This window comes from Bombina bombina, chromosome 2 (genome assembly GCF_027579735.1).
Source record: "Bombina bombina isolate aBomBom1 chromosome 2, aBomBom1.pri, whole genome shotgun sequence".
In the NCBI taxonomy this organism is placed as follows: domain Eukaryota; kingdom Metazoa; phylum Chordata; class Amphibia; order Anura; family Bombinatoridae; genus Bombina; species Bombina bombina.
The window spans coordinates 685,289,217-685,313,991 of record NC_069500.1 but is presented as its reverse complement, the minus strand read 5'-3'; the positions used below and the strand labels follow the sequence as shown (position 1 = coordinate 685,313,991).

Here is a 24,775-nt window from a genome sequence, read left to right as displayed (position 1 = left end):
CAACAATATAAATCGTTCTATTAATAAAGTAACCATATGAATAATTAACTGGGATTGGGGGATGGTAGAAAACCATAGGAAAGATTGAAATTACAGTCATTTCAATCAGAGGTCCTACAACAGTTTGGACATATATGGTATGTTATAAGGTAACAGTGTAAACAATGTGTATAGAAAGATATAAGTATAACCTTTTCAGTTTAGTTAAACAGACCTTATCAAGGTCAACATAAAGGTAAAAAGTACACACAAACTTCATTTCTGCTTATTGTAACGACTAAAGTCCTGGATAAACAGTAAACCTTGCCCTAGAAATGCTTAGGAGGAAGAACAAGTTATGCATATCAAATGGTAAAATATTATCAACATATCAAACGTTTTATTATAATGGTTGGATGTCACCAAATATGAGAAGTTCATATTGTTCTTAGCCTGAATCAGTCTCTAGATGAGGAAGGGGAAGTGTTCAATCTGTTTTATGTGACTGGACTTTGTTCCATGTTGTTTTTTGTAGATTGGACAGGTGAGTTTGGAAACTTGTAGCCTGGGGGCTTTCCTGGGATGATGATGGGGGGCCGGGTGGTTTCAGATGGATTCCCAATCCTTTCGAAAGTTGTCCAAAACTTGTATCCCTTTGTAGATAAGGGTTTGTCCATCGTGAGGTACAATGAGGCTGAAAGGAAATCCCCAGCGGTACTTGATGTGTTTGTCCTGAAGCACTGATGTGATGAATCGGGCTTCTCTGCGTTTTTGAATGGTGCTTTGGCATAAATCCGGGAATATTTGTAAGTCGTGATCCAAATATGATATCACGTGAGATGATCTTGCCTTCTGCCAGATGGTTTCTCTATCAGTAAATCTGAGGAACTTTAGGATAGTGTCTCTGGGGGGAGCGTTTGGTGGCGGTGGAGGCCGGAGAGATCTGTGCGCCCTTTCAATTTCCATTGGTGGAGCTTGCTGGTTGCCAATTAACTGCTGAAAAAGGCCTTGTAAATAGGCCATCATGTCGGCTGGTTTAATGGACTCCGGTATTCCTTCTTCCCCTATTCTCTAAGTCTTCAATTTTTTCTTCCAGAAGTTCCAATTTTGACTCGTGTGTGCTGGTTTGATTATGTAAGAATCCAACCGCCTCGGTTGTAGTATCTTGTATGTCTTCCATCTCCACTATTCTTTCTCCCATTTCAGATATGTCTCTGCGTAATGTAGATAGTTCTTTAGTGATTAAAGATTTAAGTGACTCAAAGTCATCTTTAGATGGGAGTTTTGCGATGTCCTGTTTAAGTTGGATTAAATAGTCTGGTGATGGTATAGTGTCAGGTGCGGTACCTTGTTCTGGAGTGTTAGGGTCTTGCGAGTCTGAGTTAGGTGCTTGAAAGAATGAGCTAACCAGTGAGTTATTGATAGGCTGGTTTTGGGCGCTTTTGTCACCTTTAGTTTTATTCTTAGATGCCATATTTTTGTTAAAGTTCATTAAGTGCTATCTTCAGGGCGTACATTTATAGATATAGAATTGGGTCCGGGCTTCCTCACATAAATTGTTTATTTGGATGTCGTTACTGTCTCTTTTCAATGGGTTTATTCAGGTTTACTGCATTATGTTATATGCATAGATAGGTTGTGCAGTCCGTATTGGAGTAGCGTTTCTATTATCTTTTAAAGCACCTCTCATCTATAGGCTGAGGTCTCTATAAGCATTGTGGTGTGAGAGAGGGTTTCACAGATGCGTACCTTTTGCAGCAGCATTAGAGATCCGTTCAGTAAGTTCTTGTTATGCTGTGTTAAGATGGTTCGTTTGTCAGGCAATAATTTCTCCTGCGTATGCTGAAAATCCAATATGGCGGTGGTGCGCACCTCACCTCTCGTGTCTCTCTAAGTTGCGAGCTACGTTGAGCTTGGTTAGCCAAAGGAGGACTCACATCTAGGTCTCAGGCTTTAGCCGTGATTTGTGAGAGTTTGTTGGCAATTAACACTGTTTTACTGCGAAACAGTCCTACTGCTGTAACGGAGCTGTGCTACTGTGCGGCCATCTGCTTTCCTGGCCAAGCTCCGCCTCAGTGTTTTTTAAGGGGGGTTTGGGTGGGTTTAGAATAGGGGTATATGGGTGGTGGGTTGTAATGTTGGTGGGTGGTATTGTGTTTTTTTTTCAGGCAAAAGAGCAGTTTTCTTTGGGGCATGCCCCGCAAAAGGCCCTTTTAAGGGCTGGTAAGGTAAAAGAGCTGTTAACTTTTTAATTTAGAATAGAGTAGGGAAATTTTTTTATTTTGGGGGGCTTTGTTATTTTATTAGGGGGCTTAGAATAGGTGTAATTAGCTTAAAAATCTTGTAATCTTTTTTTATGTTTTGTAATTTAGTGTTTGGGTTTTTTTGTAATTTAGTTTAATAATTGTATTTTAGTTTAGATATTTGTAGTTTATTTAATTTATTGATAGTGTAGGTGTATTTGTAACTTAGGTTAGGATTTATTTTACAGGTAAATTGGTAATTATTTTAACTAGGTAGCTATTAAATAGTTATTAACTATTTAATAGCTATTGTACCTAGTTAAAATAAATACCAAGTTACCTGTAAAATAAATATAAACCCTAAAATAGCTACAATGTAATTATTAATTACATTGTAGCTATCTTAGGGTTTATTTTATAGGTAAGTATTTTGATTTAAATAGGAATATTTTAATTAATAATATTAATTAGATTTATTTTAATAAGAATTTAGTTAGGAATGTTAGAGTTAGATAGGGTTATTATACTTAATATATATATAATATAATAACGATATTAACTATATTAACCCTAATATAATTAGGGTGAATATAGTTAATATATATAATATAATAACGATATTAACTATATTAACCCTAATATAATTAGGGTTAATATAGTTAATATATATAATATAATAACTATATTAACTATATTAATCCTAATATAATTAGGGTTAATATAGTTAATATAGCTGGTGGCGGTGTAGGGGGATTAGATTAGGGGTTAATGTGTTTAATATAGGTGGCGGCGATGTAGGGGGATTAGATTAGGGGTTAATGTGTTTAATATAGGTGGCGGCGGTGTAGGGGGATTAAATTAGGGGTTAATATTTTTAAAATAGATGGTGTCTGGGTAGGAGCTCACTTTAGGGGGTAGGTAAGGTAGATGGCAGCGGTGTAAAGGGCTCACTTTAGGGGGTAGTTAAGGTAGATGGCGGCGGTGTAAGGGGTTCACTTTAGGGGGTAGCTAAGGTACATGGCGGCGGTGTAAGGGGCTCACCTTAGGGGGTAGGTAAGGTAGATTGCGGCGGGGTAGGGGCTCACATTAGGGGGTTATAGATTTAATATAGCTGGCGGCGGGGTCCGGGAGCGGCGGTTTAGGGGCTAATAACTTTATTAGGTGGCGGAGGGGTCTGGTAGCAGCGGTTTAGGAGTTAATACATTTTTTATTGTTAGGCTAGGATAGTGAGGGGGGATAACGGATAGAGGGTTAGACATGTCGGGCTATGTTTGGGAGGCGTGTTAGACAGTACGGGTGATTTTATAACTTAGTCAGGTTTTGTACTTACGCAGATTTCTGGACATCGCTGGTTTGTCAGACTTACGGCACTTTAGCCTCTGACGGCGCCGTATATGGGATAGCTCGAGTTGCGAGCTGAAACTACGGGCGGCAGGGGTTCCCTCGCTTGCAACGCAAACTACGATCTATATCGGATCGCGTCCTTAATGATAAAAAACTCACTGACATGGCGATAAATTGTTCAAATCTTTGAGGGCTTGTTGTAAAGTATATGTCTCTCATTTCACATCTATAACCTTGCATTGCGAGAAAAACAGCTTGCATGCTAAATTTTGACTTTATAAAATTCTCTGAGGAACTTGCAGTAATTACAAAACTTCTTAGATAATCTTCTCAGACCAGATAGTTTTGGATTATCAGGATCTAGAGCAGCTTTACAAAATACTTGCCTTACATTTTCTCATACATTTCTAGCACTGCTCCACACTCCCATCTTCAGATTGTAATTAACACCTTTTCTAGATCTAAAGTTCTATGCAACCCTATTTGACAATTGGAGACCTATATATTTAATTATTTAAGAGAAATAGATTGCCCTTCACTGCCAAATGAATTCAATAATTTAAACATAAAATGTAATAGGATAACCACTGAAATTTTGCTAGCAAAACTTGCAATGATTTGCAGTTATTTTTCTGGTCATCCTTTCAGACCAGTCAGGGATATGTGGCAGGGTTAGGCTTGTAAAGTCAACACTATGCACTTAACAAGCTTAATAATGAAAGTATGTTGCAAGTTTTTTTTCACTATTCATAAATAGGTGTTTGTGAACTTTAAAGCTGATTTTAAGAGTTGTAAAGTTCAATAATTAGATTAAAAAAACTCTTCTGTTTTTTGATAACATTAATTATCTGCGTCAGAATGTTTCAAAGCACGGAAACAAATTATTTCTCAGTTATATGCTTGTTTTCCGACAAGTCTAAACATAGAATAAAACATATGTTTACCTCAACAACCCATTGCAACAGCTTTTCCAGACCTTCGCTATATCTATTCAGCCAGCGCTGCACTACGAAACCTTCCAAACGCAGTTCTTGATAGATGGCGGGCATATGGATGTATGGTCCTGCAAAGGCAGCATATCATTAGAAACTACCGAGGCCTTGATAGGAGATTAAGAAAGATTACATCATTTTAATATTTACATAATTTGTATTGTAAACTATATTTTACTTAAGATACTATTTTCTTTGTAAACTATTTTCCCGTTTATTTACATTTAAAACAAACTAAGCTTTAAAGGATATGAAACCCAAGTTTTTGCTTTCAAGATTTAGATAGAGCATGTCATTTTACATTACTTTCCAAATTATTTCTGTTATCTAATTTGTTTCATTCTCTTTGTATCCTTTGTTGAAAAGTATAGGTAGGTTCAGAAGCTGCTGATTGGTGGCTGCACATTTTTGCTTCTTGTCATTGGCTATCAGCTAGCTCCCAGTAGTGCATTACTGCTCCTTTAACAAAGGATACCAAGAGAATAAAGCAAATTAGATGACAGATCATGCATTTTTAAGACCGCTGCTCCATAACTGGTCCACCTGCTCTGAGGCTGCAGACATCAATCCGCCCGGTCATATACGATCGGGCTGATTGACACCCCCTGCTAGCAGCCATGAATCTGCAGGGGGTGGCATTGCACAAGCAGTTCACAAGAACTGCTTGTGAAATGATAAATGCCGACAGTGTATGCTGTCTGCATTTATCGATGTGCGGCGGACATGATACGCTACATTGTATCATGTCCGTCCGCACGTTAATAAATCGGCCCCATAGGCTCTGATTTTATATATAGAAATCCTAAGACAGCATGAACAAAAAAGGAAAAGCCTTACCAACATTCTCTGGATAGTTTATTTAGGAGCTTTAACTATCCAGAGAGATTTCTAGTTAGGCTTTTGTATATTGTTATTCTAAAAGTGCAACAACATATTTATCAGTAAAGTAAAACTCTTTTTAATCTTGGATTCTAATGATAGCAGCTCACTTAGGCCTAGATTTAGAGTTTTGTCGGTAACGACCCGCGTAGCTAACGCTGGCTTTTTTCTGGCCGCACCTTTTAAATACCTCTGGTATTGAGAGTTCACAGAATGGCTGCGTTAGGCTCCAAAAAGGGAGCGTACAGGCATATTTAACCCCACTGCAACTCTCGATACCAGAGTTGCTTACGGACGCGGCCAGCTTCAAAAACGTGCTCTTGCACGATTCCCCCATAGAAAACAATGGGGCTGTTTGAGCTGAAAAAAAACCTAACACCTGCAAAAAAGCTGCGTTCAGCTCCTAACGCAGCCCCATTGTTTGCTATGGGGAAACACTTCCTACGTCTGCACCTAACACTCTAACATGTACCCCGAGTCTAAACACCCCTAACCTTACACTTATTAACCCCTAATCTGCCGTCCCCGCTATCGCTGACCCCTGCATATTATTATTAACTCCTAATCTGCCGCTCCGTAAACCGCCGCTACTTACATTATCCCTATGTACCCCTAATCTGCTGCCCTAACATCGCCGACCCCTATATTATATTTATTAACCCCTAATCTGCCCCCCACAACGTTGCCTCCACCTGCCTACACTTATTAACCCCTAATCTGCTGAGCGGACCGCACCGCTATTATAATAAAGTTATTAACCCCTAATCCAACTCACTAACCCTATAATAAATAGTATTAACCCCTAATCTGCCCTCCCTAACATTGCCGACACCTAACTTCAAACATTAACCCCTAATCTGCCGACTGGAGCTCACTGCTATTCTAATAAATGTATTAACCCCTAAAGCTAAGTCTAACCCTAACACTAACACCCCCCTAAGTTAAATATAATTTAAATCTAACGAAATTAATTAACTCTTATTAAATAAATTATTCCTATTTAAAGCTAAATACTTACCTGTAAAATAAATCCTAATATAGCTACAATATAAATTATAATTATATTATAGCTATTTTAGGATTTATATTTAATTTACAGGTTAAGAACTATTTAATAGCTAAAATAGTTAAAATAATTACAAAATTACCTGTAAAATAAATCCTAACCTAAGTTACAATTAAACCTAACACTAGACTATCAATAAATTAATTAAATACAATACCTACAATTATCTACAATTAAACCTAACACTACACTATCAATAAATGAATTAAATACAATATCTACAAATAAATACAATTAAATAAACTAACTAAAGTACAAAAAATAAAAAAATATTTACAAACATTAGAAAAATATTACAATAATTTTAAACTAATTACACCTACTCTAAGCCCCCTAATAAAATAACAAAGCCCTACCCTATTCTAAATTACAAAAGTTCAAAGCTCTTTTACCTTACCAGCCCTGAACAGGGCCCTTTGTGGGGCATGCCCCAAGAAATTCAGCTCTTTTGCCTGTAAAAAAACACATACAATACCCCCCCCCAACATTACAACCCACCACCCACATACCCCTAATCTAACCCAAACCCCCCTTAAATAAACCTAACACTAAGCCCCTGAAGATCTTCCTACCTTATCTTCACCTCACCGGGTATCACCGATCCGTCCTGGCTCCAAAATCTTCATCCAAGCCCAAGTGGGGGCTAGACATCCATCATCCGACGGCTGAAGAAGTCCAGAAGAGGGTCCAAAGTATTCATCCTATCTGGGAAGAAGAGTAGATCCGGACCGGCAACCATCTTCTTCCAAGCGGCATCTTCTATCTTCATCCGATGAGGACCGGCTCCATCGTGAAGACCTCCAGCGCGGACCCATCTTCTTCCAATGACGTCCAACTGAAGAATGACGGTTCCTTTAAGGGACGTCATCCAAGATGGCGTCCCTCGAAATCCGATTGGTTTATAGGATTCTATCAGCCAATCGGAATTAAGGTAGGAAAATTCTGATTGGCTGATGGAATCAGCCAATCAGAATCAAGTTCAATCCGATTGGCTGATCCGATCAGCCAATCAGATTGAGCTTGCATTCTATTGGCTGTTCCGATCAGCCAATAGAATGCGAGCTCAATCTGATTGGCTGATCGGATCAGCCAATCGGATTGAACTTGATTCTGATTGGCTGAAGATTTTGGAGCCAGGACGGATCGGTGATACCCGGTGAGGTGAAGATAAGGTAGGAAGATCTTCAGGGGCTTAGTGTTAGGTTTATTTAAGGGGGTTTGGGTTAGATTAGGGGTATGTGGGTAGTGGGTTATAATGTGTGGGGGGTATTGTATGTGTTTTTTTAAAGGCAAAAGAGCTGAATTTCTTGGGGCATGCCCCGCAAAGGGCCCTGTTCAGGGCTGGTAAGGTAAAAGAGCTTTGAACTTTTGTAATTTAGAATAGGGTAGGGCATTTTTTTTATTTTGGGGGGCTTTGTTATTTTATTAGGGGGCTTAGAGTAGGTGTAATTAGTTTAAAATTGTAATATTTTTCTAATGTTTGTAAATATTTTTTTATTTTTTGTAACTTAGTTATTTTTTATTTTTTGTACTTTAGTTAGTTTATTTAATTGTATTTATTTGTAGATATTGCATTTAATTCATTTATTGATAGTGTAGTGTTAGGTTTAATTGTAGATAATTGTAGGTATTGTATTTAATTAATTTATTGATAGTCTAGTGTTAGGTTTAATTGTAACTTAGGTTAGGATTTATTTTACAGGTAATTTTGTAATTATTTTAACTATTTTAGCTATTAAATAGTTCTTAACTATTTAATAGCTATTGTACCTTGTTAAAATAAATACAAAGTTACCTGTAAAATAAATATAAATCCTAAAATAGCTATAATATAATTATAATTTATATTGTAGCTATATTAGGGTTTATTTTACAGGTAAGTATTTAGCATTAAATAGGAATAATTTATTTAATAAGAGTTAATTTATTTCGTTAGATTTAAATTATATTTAACTTAGGGGGGTGTTAGGGTTAGGGTTAGACTTAGCTTTAGGGGTTAATCCATTTATTACAGTAGCGGCGAGATTCGGTCGGCAGGTTAGGGGTTAATAATTGAAGTTAGGTGTCGGCGATGTTAGGGAGGGCAGATTAGGGGTTAATACTATTTATTATAGGGTTATTGAGGTGGGAGTGAGGCGGATTAGGGGTTAATAACTTTATTATAGTAGCGGTGCGGTCCGCTCGGCAGATTAGGGGTTAATAAGTGTAGGCAGGTGGAGGCGACGTTGAGGGGGGCAGATTAGGGGTTAATAAATATAATATAGGGGTCGGTTGTGTTAGGGGCAGCAGATTAGGGGTACATAAGTATAACGTAGGTAGCGTTCAGCAGATTAGGGGTTAATTATTGTAAGTAGCTGGCGGCGACGTTGTGGGGGGCAGGTTAGGGGTAAATAAATATAATATAGGGGTTGGCTGTGTTAGGGGCAGCAGATTAGGGGTACATAAGTATAACGTAGGTGGCGGTCGGCAGATTAGGGGTTAAAAAATTTAATCGAGTGGCGGCGATGTGGGGGGACCTCGGTTTAGGGGTACATAGGTAGTTTATGGGTGTTAGTGTACTTTAGAGCACAGTAGTTAAGAGCTTTATGAACCGGCGTTAGCCCAGAAAGCTCTTAACTACTGACTTTTTTCTGCGGCTGGAGATTTGTCGTTAGAATTCTAACGCTCACTTCAGACACGACTCTAAATACCGGAGTTAGAAAGATCCTATTGAAAAGATAGGATACGCAATTGACGTAAGGGGATCTGCGGTATGGAAAAGTCGCGGCTGAAAAGTGAGCGTTAGACCCTTTCCTGACTGACTCCAAATACTGGCGGTAGCCTAAAACCAGCGTTAGGAGCCTCTAACGCTGGTTTTCACGGCTACCGCCAAACTCTAAATCTAGGCCTTAGATTCCACATTATTGGATAGAGTCGTCATGTGTTCATCATTGTACTGTACTCTTTACTATTTCCTGTTTAAAGTCTAAGAGGACTGGAGATGTAAATCTCACTGCAGTGCTTTGGGTGTTACTAAAAACGAAGGGCTAGTTTACAAGTGGCACGCTAACTGTTGCGCACGAGCGATAAAGGGTCTTCTGCGGCTCTTTGCGCACATCGGAAGTAGCATGCGTATTATAAGTTGAAAGTAAACATTTTTGCTTGAGCGTAATTGAATTTAACACGTCGGGATATTGACCCTTTAGAGATCTGAAAAACTGTTACGCTTAAATAAAAAGTTGCACAGAGCACATCAAAATGACATTTAAAAGTACATTCATAATAACATTATCTATTAAAAATCATTTTTAAAAAATTGCAATAAATTGTTATAAGGGTTCAAAGATATGAGATATCAGGTGTTAGAATAAAACGCTGCCAAGGGTTTTAACATAGAGATATATACATATTTGTATGTATATATATATATATATATATATATATATATATATATATATATATATATATATATATATAAAGCAAGAGAATGCACTCTCAGGACTTTTCCACAAAAAAACAATTTAATGGAACGTTTTCGGGGTTCACAACCCCTTCATCAGCATGCAAAACAAACAAAATTCAACTAATTTATAGTGTTACATATCAATTACATCATATCAACCTTAGTGTCTCTCCAAAGGAAAAGTGCGCCAATTTTTCGAGTTTGGAACGCATATTGCGTTCCACAATGCTATCCGAAACCGGAAGTTGTGTTACCTCACTTCCGGTTTACGGATTCAACAAACAAAGCGTAAAATTAATGAGAAAGTTGTGCACTCTACAATTTCAAACGTATTAAAGTGACATACTAATTTAGGGGACTTCATATAGCAAAAGTGTGCCACATTATAATAAGTGCCTAAAAAATTTGTGATAGATATACATTGTCAAATGTTGCTACATCCGGTCGGCATGGAAACAGTAACTATGGCAATCATATACAATTCTGATTGCCAAAAGGTGCCATAGCCTATGTTAAATTTACAATAGTATGCCAGCTGAATGAGACAACAATTTTCATAGTGTCAAAAGTAGCGTGCACTCAAGTTATATACAGTCATATTGTATATGTAAGAAGAAGAATAATTAAAAAATTAAATAATTAAAAAATAAAAATTGAACCATATGACAGTACAATTGATTGGAATGGCAAGTTACAAATGTAATGTTGCAAATGTGAATGCTATGACTTACAATGTATCGCCAGTATATTACAGCAGAGTGGCGTTAGACATGTATAATGCTACACTGAATTCACAAGCAAATGAATATCAAATTAGAGCAGTATACAGAAGAACCACCAGTCTTAAAAACGGACACTAAAAAGTCACATCCACTTGGATAAGTTCCAGAGGTGGATAGTATCTATATGAGCTATATATGTCCATGATCCTTACCATTATTACCTTTTCTCACATATCCCTGTTTTTTGCAATTATACTTGAGGCTAGAATTCTAAAATAAGGTTACCCCCCTCATATGATTGTTGGCACAGATATTCACATTTTGGCCGTTGCAAGCCATAACCCCCTAATGGCCAAAATTTAATTCAAATGAAAATTGTGCCCCAACGAAACAGCAGCTTAATAGCACAGCCCTATAACATTATTATATATATTCCTTCTTCTGTATACTGCTCTAATTTGATATTCATTTGCTTGCGAATTCAGTGTAGCATTATACATGTCTAACGCCACTCTGCTGTAATATACTGGCGATACATTGTAAGTCATAGCATTCACATTTGCAACATTACATTTGTAACTTGCCATTCCAATCAATTGTACTGTCATATGGTTCAATTTTTATTTTTTAATTATTTAATTTTTTAATTATTATTCTTCTTACATATACAATATGACTGTATATAACTTGAGTGCACGCTACTTTTGACACTATGAAAATTGTTGTCTCATTCAGCTGGCATACTATTGTAAATTTAACATAGGTTATGGCACCTTTTGGCAATCAGAATTGTATATGATTGCCATAGTTACTGTTTCCATGCCGACCGGATGTAGCAACATTTGACAATGTATATCTATCACAAATTTTTTAGGCACTTATTATAATGTGGCACACTTTTGCTATATGAAGTCCCCTAAATTAGTATGTCACTTTAATACGTTTGAAATTGTAGAGTGCACAACTTTATCATTAATTTTACGCTTTGTTTGTTGAATCCGTAAACCGGAAGTGAGGTAACACAACTTCCGGTTTCGGATAGCATTGTGGAAAGCAATATGCGTTCCAAACTCGAAAAATTGGCGCACTTTTCCTTTGGAGAGACACTAAGGTTGATATGATGTAATTGATATGTAACACTATAAATGAGTTGAATTTTGTTTGTTTTGCATGCTGATGAAGGGGTTGTGAACCCCGAAAACGTTCCATTAAATTGTTTTTTTGTGGAAAAGTCCTGAGAGTGCATTCTCTTGCTTTCTATTTCATGGTATATCATTGCACCCAGGCGAGTTGGCTACTGGTGGGCTGAACTGGAAATTGCTTACTACTTATTTTCTGACCAGTGAACCCCCTTCTTTAACCTCATTTATTTACATCTCCAGCGCTCTTATAATTGGACTGCACAATTCTTTCTGTGCTGACAGTACTGTGTGCATTTGGATTTTGGCTGCAGTGGATTAACTCTTTTTATATCCTTTTCACCGGTACACCACTTCATGCTCCCCTCCAGCATGACATCACAACTCAGAACAGAGGATAACAACATCCCAGATTCCAACACTCAGGTGGAAGACCTGACTTGCCAGGCCGTGGCAGCACAGACAGGCACTGCATCTTACACCCCTGATGATGCCGACCGGATTCTGTTTGCACCCATCTCCAAAACAATTGGTGAGACCCCAGTTAATTTGTATTACTCTTTACTCAAATTAAAAAAAAGAGAGGTTGATTTAGCGTTACATGGCAGCTATCTGTCCGATTATTATAGAACAGGACACATCCCCCGTGGATTTAGAGTCCACAATGTGCCCACTATTGGGCGTGATAACCCAGATTTCAGAAAAAAATGGTGTTATATTTTAAATAAGTGCTCTTTAGACCTAATACTATTGGTTATTGAAGAGGTCACTGCAATCCTTAGTAAAGTTAGGACAGAAATACAAACATTTGAATCTCTACATAGTATCACACTCACCAATGACACCCAAGAGAACTGGTAATCAAAAATTAAATTACAAATTGACAAATACCAGAGTGATTTAATCACATTTGAAAACAAAAAACTGGATACTGTCAATAGTGATTACACGCAGGGAAAAGTGTACAAATAGCTGACCAACACACAGGGGAATCAGACCAGGAGGAGACACAGAACCAGACGGGTACACTTTGACACGGTAGATACGAGTGGTGAAGATTCCACTGACACCGATAGGAACCCCTCTGGCACTGCGTTTACTCCACATGGTCAACATAGGCATCAGGATCAATTCTCCTCACATGAACCCAAATCACACTCAACCCCTAGTCATTTTTTAGGGGTAACAACACGGTCTCGGGGAGGGGGAGGCATTACAGACCCCATATCAGGCGGGCGGGGTATCAGACACAGACCCCCCAGACGACCGCGACAGAGGACATAATTGTCAATTTGAGCGCACATGCCTTGACTGATAATGAACGTAAAGTTCTTAATAAAGGCCTATCTTTTGTGCCGAGTACTTTAGTCTCTGAATTTGACCTTAAACTAGACCTTTACAAACTAAACAGATCCCTTAAGATTAAAGAATTCTTTCAAAACAAGGATTCGTCTGTACAGAAGTCCCATATTGAACTTAAATGTAAAGTACCCAGCTCTTTTGAACCCAGCAATAGCAGTCCAAGTACCAAAACATTTTTGAGGTTGATAACACAGGACTTGGACACAGAAAGAAAAGATACATTATGGAAACATAATCTCTCAAGAGATGAATTGAAGGCTATTAAAACCCTCCAGAATGACTCCTCTATAGTCATAAGGCCCGCCGATAAGGGCGGGGCCATTGTTCTTTTAGATTACAGTGATTATAGAGAGGACATCCTGAAGCAATTATCAGACACCCAGACATATAAATTGTTAACTTCTGACCCTACTATACCATTTAAAATACAACTTGACAAATTGATTGAATTGGGATTTGAACATGGGTACATAACCGAGCACATTCGTGACTTTTGCATCACTACATACCCTAAGATACCCATCTTATATTCAATCCCCAAAATCCATAAAAAATTAGACCACCCACCGGGCCGTCCTATTGTGTCAGCCAGGGAGTCACTCACCCAACCTATAGCACAATATGTGGACGTACTCTTACAGCCAGTGGTGAAGGAAACACGGTCTTACGTTATGGACACAAATGATTTCATTCGTAAAATACGGACTGTTGACATCCAGCCAGACGATTTACTCGTCACTCTGGATGTCAACAGTCTGTATACCATTATACCCCATCTTGATGGACTTAAAGCTATACAAGAGCACCTCATGGGTAACCCCCTTTATGAGGGTCCCCCAGTAGGATTTCTATTGTCCCTCATTGAATTCTGTCTGTTCAAAAACTATTTTCGGTTCGAAAACAGTTTTTATTTGCAAACTGCTGGCACAGCCATGGGTTCCTCCATGGCCCCCTCGTACGCCAACATTTATATGTCACAATTTGAAAACATGTACCTGTGGAATACGCCGAATGTATCCATCATCTGTTATTACAGATACATAGATGACATTTTTTTGGTGTGGCGAGGGGGCCTGGAGGAACTCCACAAATGGTTTGATGTGTTTAATAACACGACTAACAACGTCAAGTTTAAGATGACAGCTGATACTTTATCCATTCATTTCTTGGACTTGACAGTTTTCAAGGATTCTAACAATTTAGGAACCACATTGTATCATAAACCCACCGACCGCAACTCTATACTAAGGGCAGATAGTTGCCATCCCCCAGCCCTATTAAAGGGCATTGTAAAATCACAATGCATAAGAACAATGCGCAATAATTCGAATCCTGTAACAGGGGTCTCCCAATTGAAAGGAGTGGGTGAGAAGTTCCAGAACAGGGGCTACAAGATCCCGATAATACAGGACGCTATGGAATCTGTTTCAAGGCTAACACAGACGGAATTAATTATACCCAAACCCAAAAGGGACGCTAGTGACAAGCTCATTATGTCCACCACTTTTACTCCAGTGACAAAAAATATTGGCCAAATTCTCCGACAACACTGGCCAATTATGTCTTCAGACCCAAAACTCACATTTACCCATAACCTACGACCTATGGTTGGGTTTAAGAGGGGAACTAATCTCAAAGACCTTCTGGTGAAAACGGACCCCAAACAGTGTTATTCAACTGGGATGAAAAGGAATATAAAGGGCTCCTATCGCTGTTTGGGCTGCACAACGTGCAATGGCCTAGTGGGTACCAAAGTTTTCCATCACCCACACACCAATCGAACATTCTCTATCCGGCACTCCATAACGTGTACCACCACTCACGTTATATATTTATTGTTTTGTCCATGTTCCTGTTTTTACATAGGGAAGACCTCTGGCACACTCCGTGAGCGTATGGCCAATCATCGCCACGCCATAAGGACAGCACTTAAAAACGGCGATTCCGAACAGCCAGTAGCGCGACACTGCGCTAACAAGGGACACTCAGTATCTTCCATCCGCTACATTCTAATCGACCACATACCCCCATTGGATCGGGGTGGTGACCGGAACAAGCAACTCCTGAGACGAGAGGCCCAGTGGATGTTCAGATTAGGCACAATACAACCAGGTGGCCTGAACACCATGCCGGACTTTAAGAGCATCATGTGATCAACAACTGGGGTGCCACATACTTGGGGTATGCCAGGTGGACATTGTGGCTCCGTTTTGGCACAGATTTCATTTTCCCCTAGTTGTAGAGGCAAGTGTTGTGCGCCTAACGGCATGGTTTAGGGGGGACATCTGTCTCCACCTTCTCTGTGGAAGCCTGGTCCGCCGTGAGCCATTACCCATTGCCTTAACATGCACCACCAGTCTTAAAAACGGACACTAAAAAGTCACATCCACTTGGATAAGTTCCAGAGGTGGATAGTATCTATATGAGCTATATATGTCCATGATCCTTACCATTATTACCTTTTCTCACATATCCCTGTTTTTTGCAATTATACTTGAGGCTAGAATTCTAAAATAAGGTTACCCCCCTCATATGATTGTTGGCACAGATATTCACATTTTGGCCGTTGCAAGCCATAACCCCCTAATGGCCAAAATTTAATTCAAATGAAAATTGTGCCCCAACGAAACAGCAGCTTAATAGCACAGCCCTATAACATTATTATATATATTCCTTCTTCTGTATACTGCTCTAATTTGATATTCATTTGCTTGCGAATTCAGTGTAGCATTATACATGTCTAACGCCACTCTGCTGTAATATACTGGCGATACATTGTAAGTCATAGCATTCACATTTGCAACATTACATTTGTAACTTGCCATTCCAATCAATTGTACTGTCATATGGTTCAATTTTTATTTTTTAATTATTTAATTTTTTAATTATTATTCTTCTTACATATACAATATGACTGTATATAACTTGAGTGCACGCTACTTTTGACACTATGAAAATTGTTGTCTCATTCAGCTGGCATACTATTGTAAATTTAACATAGGTTATGGCACCTTTTGGCAATCAGAATTGTATATGATTGCCATAGTTACTGTTTCCATGCCGACCGGATGTAGCAACATTTGACAATGTATATCTATCACAAATTTTTTAGGCACTTATTATAATGTGGCACACTTTTGCTATATGAAGTCCCCTAAATTAGTATGTCACTTTAATACGTTTGAAATTGTAGAGTGCACAACTTTATCATTAATTTTACGCTTTGTTTGTTGAATCCGTAAACCGGAAGTGAGGTAACACAACTTCCGGTTTCGGATAGCATTGTGGAACGCAATATGCGTTCCAAACTCGAAAAATTGGCGCACTTTTCCTTTGGAGAGACACTAAGGTTGATATGATGTAATTGATATGTAACACTATAAATGAGTTGAATTTTGTTTGTTTTGCATGCTGATGAAGGGGTTGTGAACCCCGAAAACGTTCCATTAAATTGGTTTTTTGTGGAAAAGTCCTGAGAGTGCATTCTCTTGCTTTCTATTTCATGGTATATCATTGCACCCAGGCGAGTTGGCTACTGGTGGGCTGAACTGGAAATTGCTTACTACTATATATATATATCTATATATATATATATATATATATATATATATATATATATATGTGTGTGTGTGTGCATGTGTACATATGTATGTATATATGTATTTAAAGACATGTATTCACTAGGGATGGGCGAATGTTTCTAAAAAATTCGAAATTTAAAAATAATTTTGATACTTTCGTTCGTTCAAATCGAATGTTTATATAACATTCTATTTTCGAATTTTCTTTTTTGAATTTTTCAATAAAATTCGAAAATATTCGTTTGAATAATATAATGTTTAGCTATGTATTCATTCAATTTCGAAATGTAAAATTCGAATTTGAATGTCACATTCAAATTCGAAATAGTATTTCTAGTCTTCTACAACTGTGTTTAATAAATGTAATATTCGAATTCGAATGCTGCATTCGAATTCAAATGCTACATTCAAATTTGAATGTCACATTCGAATTCGAAATAGTATTTCTAGTCTAATACTGTGTTTTTTAAATGTAATATTTGAATTCAAATGTCACATTCGAATTCGAAATAATATTTCTAGTCTACAACTGTGTTTAATAAATTTAATATTCAAATTTGAATGCTACATTCAAATTCGAAATAGTATTTCTAGTCTAATACTCTCCTAGATTACGAGTTTTGCGTTAACAGGGGTGCGGTGCTAATGAGCAGTTTATGCTCACCGCTCACTTACAGACAGCGCTGGTATTATGGGTTTTTAGAAACCCAGCGTTAACCGCAAAAAAAGTGAACGAAGAGAAAAATTTAGCTCCACATCTCACCTCAATACCAGCGCTGCTTACGTTAGCGGTGAGCTGGCTAAACGTGCTTGTGCACGATTTCCCCATAGGAATCAATGGGGGAGAGCTGGCTGAAAAAAAACCTAACACCTGAAAAAAACAGCGTAAAATTCCTAACGCAGCCCCATTGATTCCTATGGGGAAATACATTTTATGTCTACACCTAACACCCTAACATGAACCCCGAGTCTAAACACCCCTAATCTTACACTTATTAACCCCTAATCTGCCGCCCCCGACATCGCCGACACCTACATTATATTAGTAACCCCTAATCTGCTGCTCTGGACACTGCGGCCACCTACATTATACTTATGAACCCCTAATCTGCTGCCCCCAACATTGCCGAACACTACATTATATTTATTAACCCCTAATCTGCCGCCCCCAATGTCACCGCAACCTAACTACATTTATTAACCCCTAATCTGCCGCCCACAACGTCGCCACCACTATAATAAAGTTATTAACCCCTAAACCTAAGTCTAACCCTAACCCTAACCCCCCCTAACTTAAATATAATTTAAACAAATCTAAATAAAATTACTACAATTAACTAAATTATTCCTATTTAAAACTAAATACTTACCTATAAAATAAACCCTAAACTAGCTACAATATAACTAATAGTTACATTGTAGCTATCTTAGGGTTTATTTTTATTTTACAGGCAACTTTGTATTTATTTTAACTAGGTACAATAGTTATTAAATAGTTATTAACTATTTAATAACTACCTAGCTAAAATAAATACAAAAGTACCTGTAAAATAAAACCTAACCTAAGTTACAATTACACCTAACACTACACTATAAATTAATTACCTAAATTAAATACATTTAATTACAATTAAATAAAAGTATCTAAAGTACAAAAAAAACACTTAATAACAGAAAATAATAAACAAATTACAAGATTTTTAAACTAATTACACCTAATCTAATCCCCTAACAAAATAAAAAAGCCACCCAAAATAAAAAAAACCCTACCCTACACTAAATTACAAATAGCCCTTAAAAGGGCCTTTTGCGGTGCATTGCACCAAAGTAATCAGCTCTTTTACCTGTAAAAAAAATTACAATTCCCCCCCAACATTAAAAACCACCACCCACACAACCAACCCTACTCTAAAACCCACCCAATCCCCCCTTTAAAAAAACTAACACTAACCCCTTGAAGATCACCTTACCGGGACGTCTTCACCCAACCGGGCAGAAGTGGTCCTCCAGACGGGCAGAAGTCTTCATCCATTCGGCGCAGAGCGGGTCCATATTCAAGACATCCAACGCGGAGCATCCTCTTCTTTCCACGGCCGACGACTGAATGAAGGTTCCTTTAAATGACGTCATCCAAGATGATGTCCCTTCAATTCCGATTGGCTGATAGAATTCTATCAGCCAATCGGAATTAAGGTAGAAAAAATCCTATTGGCTGATGCAATCAGCCAATAGGATTGAACTGGCATTCTATTGGCTGATTGGAAAAGCCAGTAGAAAGCCAGCTCAATCCTATTGGCTGATTGCATCAGCCAATAGGATTTTTTCTACCTTAATTCTGATTGGCTGATAGAATTCTATCAGCCAATCGGAATTGAAGGGACGCCATCTTGGATTACATCATTTAAAGGAACCTTCATTCAGTTTTCGGCCGTGGAAAGAAGAGGATGCTCCGCGTCTGATGTCTTGAAGATGGACCCACTCCGCGCCTGATGGATGAAGATAGAAGATGCCGTCTGGATGAAGACTTCTGCCCGTCTGGAGGACCACTTCTGCCCGGTTGGATGAAGACTTCTCCCGGCTTCGTTGAGGACTTCAGCCCAGTTGGGTGAAGACGTCTCCCGGTAAGGTGATCTTCAGGGGGTTAGTGTTAGTTTTTTTAAGGGGGGATTGGGTGGGATTTAGAGTAGGGTTGGTTGTGTGGGTGGTGGGTTTTAATGTTGGGGGGATTTGTAATTTTTTTACAGGTAAAAGAGCTGATTACTTTGGGGCAATGCCCTGCAAAAGGCCCTTTTAAGGGCTATTTGTAATTTAGTTTAGGGTAGGTTTTTTTTATTTTGTTAGGGGGATTAGAGTAGGTGTAATTAGTTTAAAAATCTTGCAATTTATTATTTTCTGTAATTTAGTGGGGGTTTTTTTCATACTTTAGATAATTTTATTTAATTGTAATTAAATGTATTTAATTTAGTTAATTTATTTAATTATAGTATAGTGTTAGGTGTTAGTGTAACTTAGGTTATGTTTTATTTTACAGGTAAATTTGTCTTTATTTTGACTAGGTAGTTATTGAATAGTTAATAACTATTTAATAACTATTCTACCTAGTTAAAATAAATACAAAGTTGCCTGTAAAATAAAAATAAACCCTAAGCTAAATACAATGTAACTATTAGTTATATTGTAGCTAGTTTAGGGTTTATTTTATAGGTATTTCGTTTTAAATAGGAATAATTTAGTTAATTATAGTAATTTTATTTAGATTTATTGTAATTATATTTAAGTTGGGAGGGTTAGGGTTAGACTTAGGTATAGGGGTTAATACATTTAATATAGTGGCAGCGATGTTGGGGGCGGCAGATTAGGAGTTAATAAATGTAGGTAGGTGTCAGCGATGTTAGGGATGGCAGATTAGGGGTTAATAATATTTAACTAATGTTTGCGATGCGGGAGTGCGGCGGTTTAGGGGTTAATATATTTATTATAGTGGTGGCGATGTCCGGTTCGGCAGATTAGGGGTTAACATATTTATTTTAGTGTTTGCGATGTGGGGGGGGGGCTCGGTTTAGGGGTTAATAGGTAGTTTATGGGTGTTAGTGTACTTTTTTAGCACTTTAGTTAAGAGTTTTATGCTACAGTGTTGTAGTGTAAAACTCTTAACTACTGACTTTTAAATGCGGTACCAGGCTTGACAGGAGAGGGTTTACCGCTCACTTTTGGTCAGACTCGTAATACCGGCGCTATGCAAGTCCCATTGAAAATATAGGATGAAGTAAGTGGATTTGCGTTATTTCCGAGTCTGGCCAAAAAAGTGAGCGGTACACCTGTAACTTCAAGACTCGTAATATCAGCGGGCGTTAAAAAGCAGTGTTGGGACCGGCCAACGCTGCTTTTAAAGCCTAACGCAAGACTCGTAATCTAGCCGACTGTGTTTTATAAATGCAATATTCGAATTTGAATGTTACAATCGAATTCGAATGTAGCATTTAAATTCGAAATAGTATTTCTAGTCTACAACTGTGTTTTATAAATGTAATATTTGTATTCGAATGTGACATTCAGATAAAAAGAAATTCAAGTAATCATAATGTTCATCAATATAATAAACTTTTACATTACCTTCAAGTAAATAAATAAAAACAAAGAAAGTACCCAGATACCCTTTTGAATCCATCATCAGATAGCCAATCAATTCTTAATTGTATCTATAATTTCTGAGTCAGTAATTCCATCATTCATACAAGTCTTAATAAATTGGGTTAAGATCTGTTTTTTAATCCCTTCATCACAAGAATTGAGAAAGATTTTTCCATCTATTAATGAATCTTATAATACTCATATTAACATCATATAAAATATCATAATCCTCTTTTAATAAAGAGATACTAAATCCAAAATTGTTCTTTATTGATTAAGATAGAGCATGCAATCTATTTACCCTATTATCAATTGTTCTTTGTTCTCTTGCTATGTTTATTTTAAAAAAAGCAGGAATGTAAAGCTTAGAAGCAGGCCCATTTTTGGTTCAGAACCTGAGTTACACTTGCTTATTGGTTGGCTGAATGTAGTCACCAATAAGAAAGCACTATCCAGGGTGCTGAACATAAAATGGGCTCCTAAGCTTTACATTCCTTATTTTTAAATTAAGATAGCAAGAGAACAAAGAAAAATTGATAACAGCAGTAAATTAGAAAGTTGCTTAAAATTGCACGCTCTATCTGAATCATGAAAGACAAAATTTGGGTTTAGTATCCCTTTAACTGTTCCGTTAAAAAAATTTTAATCTGACCCATACTTGGAGATTTAGACGATAACCATGATTTCAATATACTCTTTCTGACACCCAAAAAAAAAAACATAATTTATGTAAGAATTTACCTGATAAATTAATTTCTTTCATATTGGCAAGAGTCCATGAGCTAGTGACGTATGGGATATACAATCCTACCAGGAGGGGCAAAGTTTCTGAAACCTCAAATGTCTATAAATACACCCCTCACCACACCTACAATTCAGTTTAATGAATAGCCAAGTAGTGGGGTGATAAAGAAAAGAGTAAAAAGCATCAACAAAGGAATTTGGAAATAATTGTGCTTATACAAAAAAATCATAACCACCATAAAAAAGGGTGGGCCTCATGGACTCTTGCCAATATGAAAGAAATTAATTTATCAGGTAAATTCTTACATAAATTATGTTTTCTTTCATGTAATTGGCAAGAGTCCATGAGCTAGTGACGTATGGGATATCAATACCCAAGATGTGGAACTCCACGTAAGAGTCACTAGAGAGGGAGGGATAAAAATAAACAACAGCCATTTTCCGCTGAAAAAATAATCCACAAATCAAAATATAAGTTTATTCTTTAAATGACAAGAAAAACTTAAAACATCAGCAGAAGAATCAAACTGAAACAGCTGCCTGAATAACTTTTCTACCAAAAACTGCTTCTGAATACGCAAATACATCAAAATGGTAGAATTTAGTAAATGTATGTAAAGAAGACCAATTTGCCGCTTTGCAAATTTGATCAACTGAAGCTTCATTCTTAAAAGCCCACGAAGTGGAGACTGATCTAGTAGAATGAGCTGTAATTCTCTGAGACGGGGCCTGACCCGACTCCAATAAGCTTGAAGAATCAAAAGCTTTAACCAAGAAGCCAAGGAAATAGCAGAAGCCTTCTGACCTTTCCTAGGACCAGAAAATATAACAAATAGAAGTCTTCCTGAAATCTTTAGTAGCTTCAATATAATATTTCAAAGCTCTCACCACATCCAAAGAATGTAAGGAGTTTTCCAAAGAATTCTTAGGATTAGGACACAAGGAAGGGACAACAATTTCTCTACTAATGTTGTTAGAATTCACAATCTTAGGAAAAAATTTAAATGAAATCCGCAATAACGCCTTATCCTGATGAAAAATCAGAAAAGGAGATTCATAACAAAGAGCAGATAGCTCAGAAACTCTTCTAGCAGAATAGATGGCCAAAAGGAACAACACTGTCCAAGAAAGTAGATAAATGACCAAAGAATGCATAGGCTCAAAATGGAGGAGCCTGTAAAGCCCTCAAAACCAAATTAGGACTCCAAGGAGGAGAGATTGATTTAATGACAGGCTTAATACGAACTAAAGCCTGTACAAAACAGTGAATATCAGGAAGTTTAGCAATCTTTCTGTGAATAAAACAGAAAGAGCAGACATTTGTCCCTTCAAGGAACTTGCAGACAAAACCTTATCCAAACCATCCTGAAGAAACTGTAAAATTCTTGCAACTCTAAAAAAGAATGCCAAGAGAATTTATGAGAAGAACACCATGAAATGTAAATCTTCCAAACTCGATAATAAATCTTTCTAGAGACAGAATTACGAGCTTGTAACATAGTATTAATCACTGAGTCAGAGAAACCTCTATGACTTAGCACTAAGCGATCAATTTCCATACCTTCAAATTTAATGATTTGAGAACCTGATGGAAAAACGGACCTTGAGACAGTAGGTCCGGCCTAACGGAAGTGGCCAAAGTTGGCAGCTGGACATCCAAACAAGACCCGCATACTAAAACCTGTGAGGCCATGCTGGAGCCACCAGCAACACAAACGAGTGTTCTATGATGATTTTGGAGATCACTCTTGGAAGAAGAACTAGAGGTGGGAAAATATAAGCAGGTTGATAACACCAAGGAAGTGTCAGCGCACCCACTGCTTCCGCCTGAAAATCTCTGGACCTGGACAGGCATCTGGGAAGTCTCCTGTTTAGATGAGAGGCCATCAGATCTATCTCTAGGAGACTCCATATCTGAACAATCTGAGAAAACACATCTGGATGGAGGGACCACTCCCCCGGATGTAAAGTCTGACGGCTGAGATAATCCGCCTCCCAATGTCTATACCTGGGATATGTGAAAGACAAGCTTGAGTGAGTGCACCTATATATGTTAAAAAGCACCTGTATGGAGGTTTGTGCCACTGATTCTGGCTGTATGCGGATCTCAATGAGGGCGATCTGTATTCGGAATATTCTTCCGGGTCACATGTGTTAGTGACTCACTGGTAGTGGAAATGAAAGGTAAAATCTGATAGGAGGACTCCGCTAAGCCTTTATGTGTATTCAGCAATTTTCAATTGAAAAGTATGGGCACGATTTCAAAGTGCTGTAATCCGTCAGAAATTAGAATCCAATGTGAAAAATCAATGAAGTGCTGGGAACGATGGTGTATATACAGTCCCGGTGGTGCTTGATGTCAATCCTGGTTGCTATTAGCAATAGCTAGTGGACCAACCGGGCGTGAATAATGTTTTCAAACCTCAGTAAGGTGGTGCAATCCAGATGATCTGGTTAGTTGCTGAGTTCGTAAGTGATAATAGTTTTTCCAAATAAATGGGGGTTCCAAGAAGCGTTGGTATGCTGTTTGAAAAGCTAAGTCACAGCTATACTGGGCAAATCTAGGCCTGGGGCCTTTATCAAATGCCCATTATGTCTCTGAACAGTTCTTATATAGGGTTAGGGTAAATCCCTATTGGTGGAGAGGATTTTGTAATAGCCAATAGTATTAATCTCCAATTGTTGTTAATTATGACACAATTGTTTGCGGTTTTAGACAAATGTAACAGAATATAAACAGAATTGCTGACATTCTTATGGGATTGTAATTCTAGGTGACTTTACTTTGTGCTTTATAGTTACAAAATAATATGATAGTATAGAAAAATTGTATAGAAGATGATTCCTAAATGGTAATACTGTGGGTGAAATTTTCTTAGAGTTTCTTGACGATTTCTACAGTATCATCTGGTGATCTACTTGTTGATGAGTGTGTTAATAAACATGTGCAGATGAAAATTGTTATTATATATATGATAATATGCAATTTCTTATATAAAACCTATCAATGATGACTTTTTAACCTTCTGGTATTACTAAGATTAATTTGCAAATTCCGTCTGAAGTCTAATGATCTATACTAAAGTAAAAGGAATAAAATAATCCTACTAAAAAATTAATATGAAAGAAGTGTGTGTAAAAAAGTATGTAT

At 37.5% G+C, this 24,775-nt stretch overlaps 1 protein-coding gene across 2 annotated transcripts in view; it reads right to left on the bottom strand.

Annotated features, from left to right (window-relative positions):
* The window catches only part of LOC128647948 (prostaglandin reductase 1), a 149,412-nt gene that overhangs the window by 13,592 nt on the left and 111,045 nt on the right, over positions 1-24,775 (bottom strand). For both annotated transcript variants that reach the window (XM_053700627.1, XM_053700626.1), the window contains exon 9: positions 4,511-4,629. In XM_053700627.1, the coding sequence (XP_053556602.1) occupies positions 4,511-4,629 (119 nt within the window). The remainder of the gene's footprint in view (positions 1-4,510; positions 4,630-24,775) is intronic.